Raw genomic sequence first — 9,181 nt, forward strand, 5'->3', positions numbered from 1 at the left:
AGGCCACATCTAGGGTAAATCTAGACAACTTAATTCAATCTGTAGCCTTTCTAAAATAGCAGACGTTGACTTCTAAATAAATGTGTGCAAAAAGTCAGGGCAGCTCTAGTGTCCACCTCTAAAGGCTCATCCTCCCTCTAAAGGGGCGGGCTCTGAGACAGAACTGCGAGCTGATTAGTCCTTTGGATGAGGTAATATGACGTCAGCTCGTTCCCATTGGTCTGACTTGAATGTTACTTCGCCGGGAGAGAATGCGCTCAGCCAATGGGAGCGTCCCCCAGTCTCTGCCGATTGAGTTCCATATATTTCTCACACGCTACAAGCTTCAAGCTCTACTCTGGGTTTTACAGGTGAGTGAGAAACTGTTTAAGAATACTATACATTCTGTGTATGAGAGCCTTAGCTGTGTTGTTTGTGCGTGTGCTTGTTGAAGTTGTTATGATTTGTATTTGTGTGTAAAAAGTACTTATTTTAGTCAAAAAAGGGACAGAAAACTTAAAAAAAAGAAACTCGAATGTACAGTTCAGCAGTTGTAACGTAAACAAAGTCATTAAGAATGGTTTGATGTGAAATGGTTATTTGTAGAGCAACTAACTCCCCCTGAATTCTTGACAGTAGTGGTGATAGTTAATATCCCACCTTTGGGACTCACATGGGTTGGATTAGCTGGGTTCCAGATGGGTTAATAGTGTGACCCAGGTGGGCTTCATAAATCAGATATATCTTGGCAGCCCCATTAATTTCTATATATGAGCCCCACATGGTTCCATATTGTGTTGCATACAGTTCAGATGAGCTTTCTAATGATGTCTAATCCTTTCTGGTCCTATCACTGACAATAACATTTGACCTGTAAACAAAATTTGCTGCCCATAAGGCCCCCACACTGGTGTCTTGCTGGACTGGCGCAGCTTACATTTAAGACTTAAATGTGTGATTGTCTTTCAGCACTATTCCACATTGTTTAGGGGAGTACAAAACTATGACGACCCGTATACGGCAGGTGAGTTAACAACTATTATAATAGAATTTCTTAGATTTTACTGCATGTTTGCATACAATAAAATTTCTGTTTAATGCATTTCTGATAGTTGTCTAGTGATCATATGCTGGCTTAATGTTTTCCTCTCCCCAGGGCAGCAGGCGGTGTGCTGTCATTGGTGGGTCTGGCTTTTTGGGCAGACACCTTGTTGAGAAGTTAGTGGACAAAGGATACTCTGTGGCTGTATATGACATCAGACAAAGTTATGAGCTTCCTGGAGTGACATTTCATAAAGGAGATCTCTGCGATAAACAAGTAAGATCACTGTACATTTTTGAAGAGCAGATACAGTAAAGAAATTCATCTTTCCTTACACACTCCACTTGAGTTTTTATCATTTCAAATATGCAGTGTAGTTTAAGACATCCCACATAGGTTTTATACCTTGTTTTATTTCTTCTGTCTTGTTTTCCCCAGGCTTTACTCCTCGCTCTGAAAGATGTATCTTTAGTGTTTCACTGTGCCTCTCCTGCTCCTTCCAGTGATGACCAGGCTCTGTTCCAGAGGGTCAATGTCGAGGGCACACGTACAGTCATTCAAGCCTGCAAAGAGGCTGGAGTCCAGGTCAACAACCAGATGTTCTCATCCATTTTTAGATTTTGTTTACTTTGCTAGTACTCTCTGACCAAATGATAGAACGGTTGGCATTGTACTAGGAATGAGTAGATGGAGATTTCACATCCAATAGACCTTTAAAATCATGTGTTACTGTTGGATCCTCCGTTCTACCAATACACTACAAACTAGCTAACACTCCTGCACGCTGAAATGATATCACAGAATTAAGTCTCCTATTAAACCTGAACGGTACTACACAGCACCTCCACATACTCAGACTGTAGCTCCTATTGCTAGAGCAACCTTACTTGAAAAGATCAATTCCATGTAGCACAGGAAGCAAAACATAGTTGGGATTTAATATTTGTAATTACTGCAGGATTTTAAATAGGAGACTCCATCCATCCATCATCTGTAACTGCTTATCCAATTTAGGGTTGCGGGGGGTCCAGAGCCTACCTGGAATCATCGGGCGCAAGGCGGGAATACACCCTGGAGGGGACGCCAGTCCTTCACAGGGCAACACAGACACACACTCACACCTACGGACACTTTCGAGTCGCCAATCCACCTGCGACGTGTGTTTTTGGACTGTGGGAGGAAACCGGAGCACCCAGAGGAAACCCACGCGGACACAGGGAGAACACACCAACTCCTCACAGACAGTCACCCGGAGCGGGAATCGAATCCACAACCTCCAGGCCCCTGGAGCTGTGTGACTGCGACACCTACCTGCTGCACCACCGTGCCGCCCTAATAGGAGACTCCAGTTCTATAATCTAAATGTAATTTGTATTATGTTTGCAGAAACTAGTTCTAACCAGCAGTGCTAGTGTTGTGTTTGAAGGAACTGATATTAAGAATGGAAAAGAGGATTTGCCTTACGCTAAAAAGCCTATTGACTATTATACAGAGACCAAAATCCAACAGGAGAAGGTAAATATGACTTTTTGAAGCAATTTGTCTACTGATGATACATTCTCACCACATGAATGCTGCTTTACTATGCTGCTACTCCAGTTCCATTTGATTCAGTTCAAGAATGTGATTATTATGATTACTTGAGTGCAAAGAAAACATGAAACTTAAAGTTGCCTCAAAGACTAAAATACAAGGTCAGATCATGTGGATGACGAATAATTTCTTTCTCCCTTCCTCTCTGCATGGCAGCTGGTTTTAGATGCCTGCAGTAAAGAGGAGGGTTTCTTCACTGTGGCAATTCGTCCTCATGGTATCTTTGGCCCTCGAGACCCCCAGCTTGTGCCCATTCTTGTTGATACAGCCCGGCGAGGCAAGATGAAGTTCATCATTGGGTAGGTGGGAGCACATTTGTGCGAGTCAGGAAATACCTTCAAGCTCCTTTAACCATTAAACATAAGTGGATATTCAGATTTCACCTTTTTCCAAACATTTCCAAGTCTCAACTTTTTTGTTGTAGTTGTATTTCAAAAGCATTAACTTCCAGCTTTTCTTTAAATAAAGTGAGTTTCTAAGCTTTAGAGTAGACACTGATACATTTAACTCTGAACTGCTGTATGTTTTACAAAGAAACTGCTTTTACAGGCCACTTCAATTGTTGCATTACACCATAAAACCACTAGGTGGCAGACAGGCCTCAGGGATATGGGGAGCATCAGTCATATCCATTTGTTTTACACACACACACACATACACATATATGTCCTGATATGTTCTGAAAGCCATGTGCCTCAAGCACTAGACCTCATTTTTCTTTTGTCAAAAATTTATTGTGATTTTTGTATTTAAATAAGTAGCACAAGGGCGGCACGGTGGTGCAGCAGGAAGTGTTGCAGTCACACAGCTCCAGGGACCTGGAGGTTGTGGGTTCGATTCCCGCTCTGGGTGACTGTCTGTGAGGAGTTGGTGTGTTCTCCCTGTGTCCGCGTGGGTTTCCTCCAGGTGCTCTGGTTTTCTCCCACAGTCCAAAAACAGGTGCATTGGCGGATGGTTGCAGGTGGATTGGCGACTCAAAAGTGTCCGTAGGTGTGAATGTGTGTGTGTGTGTGTCTGTGTTGCCCTGTGAAGGACTGGCGCCCCCTCCAGGGTGTATTCCCGCCTTGTGCCCAATGATTCCAGGTAGGCTCTGGACCCACCGTGACCCTGAAGTGGATAAGGGTTACAGATAATGAATGAATGAATAAGTAGCACAAGTGCATTAACTGGTTTTAATAATGTCCTGTATATGACAGTGTTCTTATATGTAAACTTTTATGTATATATATATATATATATATATATATATATATGAAATTACAATGACAGTGTGCACAAATACATTAATGTGAGAACAAACATATTTAACCATTTAATCACAAGGGTTAAACACAAAAGGAAATGGCCTATGTTTTATTGCACAAATGAAACGCACAAAAAATGTAGAGTGTGTCAAATCAAATCAGATTTAGAAAGATTTAACAAATCAAATACATTTTATTTTCACATCCATTTCCTCTACAAAATCATATTTTTTGTGGGAGGCTTAAATGATGAAAGGTATGCAAACATGAGCTGAATCAGAAAAAGGAAGGAGCAGATCCCACTATTGTGGCTTGGAAGGAAAGATCAGATCAATATTTGATATGCAACAAGAACTAATTTGACTGCCTCCATCCATTAGACAGCACAGTGGGCTGTAGATTAATATTTCCAACTGGGGACATAATGTGGACTTTTCTGTGAATTTTTTTTTTTTCAGAGATGGATCAAATTTGGTCGATTTTACTTTTGTGGAGAATGTCGTCCATGGTCACGTTCTTGCTGCAGAACAACTGAAGTCAGACTCCCCTCTTTGTGGAAAGGTGAGTGTGTGTGTACTTGGTAATACAGAAGACTAAGAGGAAACTTGAGCATACATCACACATAGTGTGTTTTGAAGATTAAGAAAGTCACCACCCTAAAAAGCAGAGGCAAGACTCATTCATTGTTGGATTTAAGACATTTATAAATTTTATTTATAAATGTATTTTATGCAAATATTAGGAAGATATTTATTTTCCTGTGAATTAGTCCAATTACATCTTTTACTACATTTATTGTATTCTACATTCATTTTACTCAGTATAAACTGAGCTGAGCTGTTTGAATGCTCTCTGTGCTGCAGATCTCATGCCTGTACAAAACATCACTTACAGGCTACAGTGCACATATTAGGACATTATTAGATCACAGCGTGAGGTTTCAGACATAAGATAAAGCAGCTGCAGGTCTCTTGTACATTAAACACAATGGGCCATTTCAGAGAAGAGGTTATTAGACCAAGCCAAAGCCTCACTAAACCTTAACAGTTCAAGGGACATTATTAAACATGTTTCTCAAGGAATCAAGTACTCATTCCTGATGAATAATACATGCTTTTGTAGCATGAAGAACATGACAGTGCTGTGTATGTGATTTTCTTTTTTTTTTAGGTGACTGAAGGACAATAATGGCAAAAATGTGAATGAATGTACAACACATCAAAGAGAACTACAATACAATTTTAGATAATTTAGATATTAAATAATACATGTTTCAGACAATAATGTGAGGAAATAATGGACCAGAAAACTGATAAAATACTCTGCTAAGGTGCCCCGTAGTTCCTTTCCTCAACAACTTGTTGACCTTCCTGCTCAAACACACCTTATTCAATTCATGAGTTAAATACCAGGGTTAATGTGTGCTAGATTTGTCACCTGTTTGCGGAAGATTGTCAGTAAACACGGGACCGGAGTTGGGATCCACCCACTAAATTTGATTTATTCTTGACTTCATTAAGCACTTTTCTATTCATATTCCTATTAATAATATACTCCTTGATTAATCATTTAAAATATATTTTTAGTCATTTAGACAATAGAGTTATACATCAGACACAACCTCAGTGTTTCTGCACTCACTGTCCATGTAGTGAGTTACAGTGACCATACAGGTGCGCTTTTTGTTTCCGTCATTACAGACTGTAGCACATCTATTGCTCTGTGCATTTGTTGTTTTCTTCTTCAATGTTCAGGACCAGCACACAGCAGGTATTCACTGCTTGAATAGTCCACCAAACAAAAGTGTCCTGGGGGCAGCATACAGTGACCACTAAGGAAGGACTAGAGAATGATCAACACACACTGTGCAGCAAGAAATGAGCCATTTGTCACTAATTTGACTAATATTTGTTTAATAGGTTGGACAATGAGTGGACACAGTGTTTAAAAACTCTGGAAGCACTGCCCTGTCTGATCCATGCTTTCACACTATTCCTGAATTGCACTATACCAATAAGTTTAAGATGTATAGCTTCTAACAAAAGACAACTGTCTTATCAGCTGTTATCAGCTGGGTACAGGATATTAACTGTTAACATGATTTAAATCAGTCATCCAAAAATCCATTGTATCTTTTCATTCTGCTTTCCATACAGGCTTACCACATAACCAATGATGAACCAATCCGCTTTTGGGACTTCATGTCTCAGGTGCTGGTGGGTCTGGGCTACGATGCCCCTCGCTACCACTTGCCTTACACTCTGGTCTATGGAATAGCTCTGCTGCTCTGGCTGTTAACTTTGCTGCTGCGCCCCTTGGTAACCATAAAGCCCACATTCACCCCTATGCGTGTGGCCTTGGCTGGAACCCACCATTACTACAGCTGCGCACGGGCCAAACAGGACATGGGCTACCAGCCTCTGGTCCGTTTACAAGACGCTATCACCAGAACTGTGGTCAGCTACCCACATCTAAGGAGAGGAGCCTAGTTTTCTTACCAAACCCATTTTAAATGCATTGGCTGTTTGTGGGACTGTATTTATAGAAATATATATAGAGTATGATGTCAAATTATGTTTATTTAGTCTCTCATACTTTACAATGCTGGCTGCTGTGTTGGTTCACTGCCATTTATATTTTCTGTGCTAGTATTCATAAAGTATAGAGTGAATGCTCATCTGCAGTCAAATTCCTGCCTGTGTACACACATCTTGGCTGCAAGGCAAATACAAACACAGCTTTTGTATTCTGAGATGCTTTGTGAATCTCAGCCCTGGTGCAGCTGTGACACTACAGTTTGAGTCTTTTGATACATTTCCAGGATTAGTTGTGTTTGCAATGGTGGCCTGATATTAACAAAGCACTTTTTCATACTTGTCCAAATATTATACTTAGACCTATACTGTGGTCTATATGAATTGTTATAATCATTATTTTCAACTAGCCAGGGCCGTTTGCTGTGTCTCAGAATACATTTTTTGTGAGTACTACCTTTTGCCTTAGCGATGACATAGAAGAACCAACGTTGGTTAAATAAAGAATGTGTTTGAGAAATGTGTGTGAAGAAATGTTCAAAATCCATCACTAGACCTTAAGGTTCTTTAGCCATTTTTAAAGGTATTCGCACAAATGGTCTTTTATGGAACAAGAAGTGAGTATTTATTCATTATCTGTAACCCTTATCCAGTTCAGGGTCGCGGTGGGTCCAGAGCCTACCTGGAATCATTGGGCACAAGGCAGGAACACACCCTGGAGGGGGCGCCATTTGCCACAGGGCAACACAGACACATTCACTCACACCTACGGAAACTTTTGAGTCACCAATCCACCTACCAACGTGTGTTATTGGACTGTGGGAGGAAACCCACGCGGACACGGGGAGCGGACACACCAACTCCTCACAGACAGTCACCTGGAGCGGAAAATGAACCCACAACCTCCAGGCCAGGTCCCTGGAGCGGTGTGACTACCTGCTGCGCCACTGTGCCGCCCTATTTGTTAACATTTCTCAGATAATAAATATATTTTGATGAATTCATGTTCACAATCTAAGGATATTTTGGAAACTCTAACTTCAATATATTGGAATCAAACAATGGAAAGCAAAATAAACAATTTAAGCTTAAAATTTGTAAATACCCTTTAGAATCAGTAATTCCACAGTTTTTATTTGCATCCGTTATGAAACGACATTCAGTTGTGCACACGTGCCTTGTGTATAATCTCAGTAGAAAGAATAAACTGAATTGGCATTCTCCGGAGTGGCTGCACATGAGTTTGAAATCACCATGTCCAATGTTAAGTGTGGGATAGATGGGTATTAAGACCCCTAGCTCTTGGTTGTGTGGCAACGGAACTGTATTTTCTGGAATAATGGGACTCCTTCCAAAAACATTCATATGATTTGGAGTGGTGTTTGGAATTCAGAACTAATTCAACTTAATTTCCTGGCATCATTAATATTCTCATGGCAGATGCTATCAAAATTCCATAGAAATGTTCCAGTATTGGTTCTAGGGTATTATCCTCGATTACAGATTTGTCAAACTGGCCGTATGGAGTGTCTTAAGTAGTAACATTGCATGTATTAACTTGAACTTAAGTAGTATCTGTATCATTTTTAAGAAGAAGAATGTAAACAATATAAAAAGTTCTAGAGAACAGGGATGGTTGAGTTGTGCCTCATGCTTGTGTTGCACAATGCACTTCACATATTCCCACTCCACGCCCGTGATCACAAACGCCCTGCTTCAGCCCTCTCTGATCCTTTCACCCATTTATCTCCACTCCATCACAATACATCACAGTGGCCAGGCAGACGTGATGCGGCTCAGCCTGTCTGGCAGCACATTGCTGGGATTCCTGCTCTCGTTTTCTGACGGGGGGGATGTTGATGAGATACCTGTCATTCCTGGAACAATGATACACGCCACAGCTGAGCCAGTGACTCACGGCCATGAGCCCAGGTCGTCCAACCTGTTTTTTTTTGTTTTTTGTTTTTTTTTTTGCCATTGGTGAGGTGGAAGTAGGTGGCAGATGGGGTGAAACTGTTACAAGGATTCTCACTAAAATGTGAACACACTGCACTTGCTGAAGGCAGTTTAAGTTAATGAATATTGTAGGACAGCGTTTCCCAACTTCTGTCAAGAGCTTTTGGCTTCTGGGCATTACATTTCTGCATTATTCAAGGATTGCATTAAGATGCAAACAAAGACTTTCAGAGTGTTTTTTTTAATGTATCAACTGATTTCTATAGATTGGAGTTGCTACAAACCAAGGGTCACAAACTCTACACCACGAATAAATTCATTTGACTCACTCTCCAAAACAAGCAGTGAACCTGAGCTTTCAGAGGGTACTGCACTACATGGCCAAAACCTTTTAGACACCATTTCATCTAGTATTTATTTTTTGTCCCCCTTTCCTGCAGTAACAGCTTCTACATTTTTATTTTTAATTTCCGATAAGTCTTTATATAAGATGCTGAAACATTTCTGTGAGTGAGGTCAGATAGATTTATTGGTTGATTAGTTCTGAATCACAATCTCCATTCATGTCAGATTCATTGGGTAGAGCTCCATCCACCCAGTGTCACTGCAGTGCTGAATGAGTTCATACCTCTGTACTTGATGCCTGGCCTTGAACATTGTGACAAGCTCATGTGCAGCTTCTTCAGAGTGTTGGACATGCAGTGTACTCTATCTGTAGTGGTGGTGGATCTTAACGTTTCTGCTGTTCACACAGTTCTAGAAGGTTACTGAATAGTCTGCATTGCTTCACTGCATTGCTTATATTCTGAGCCACACCTTTTCACTCTATGTTG

The 9,181-nt window shown here is 40.8% G+C and overlaps 1 protein-coding gene across 1 annotated transcript; it reads left to right on the forward strand.

Moving 5' to 3' along the window:
- Positions 1 to 292: 292 nt before the first annotated feature.
- On the forward strand, positions 293 to 7,344 carry nsdhl (NAD(P) dependent steroid dehydrogenase-like). Its single transcript, XM_066649354.1, has 8 exons — positions 293 to 350; positions 949 to 1,003; positions 1,136 to 1,297; positions 1,460 to 1,606; positions 2,408 to 2,536; positions 2,771 to 2,913; positions 4,317 to 4,419; positions 6,015 to 7,344. The coding sequence occupies exons 2-8, from the start codon at positions 983 to 985 to the stop codon at positions 6,345 to 6,347; spliced, it is 1,038 nt and encodes a 345-aa protein (XP_066505451.1). The 5' UTR covers positions 293 to 350; positions 949 to 982; the 3' UTR covers positions 6,348 to 7,344.
- Positions 7,345 to 9,181: the final 1,837 nt, after the last annotated feature.

The sequence above is a fragment of the Hoplias malabaricus genome, chromosome 17, assembly GCF_029633855.1.
Source record: "Hoplias malabaricus isolate fHopMal1 chromosome 17, fHopMal1.hap1, whole genome shotgun sequence".
NCBI classification, from domain to species: domain Eukaryota; kingdom Metazoa; phylum Chordata; class Actinopteri; order Characiformes; family Erythrinidae; genus Hoplias; species Hoplias malabaricus.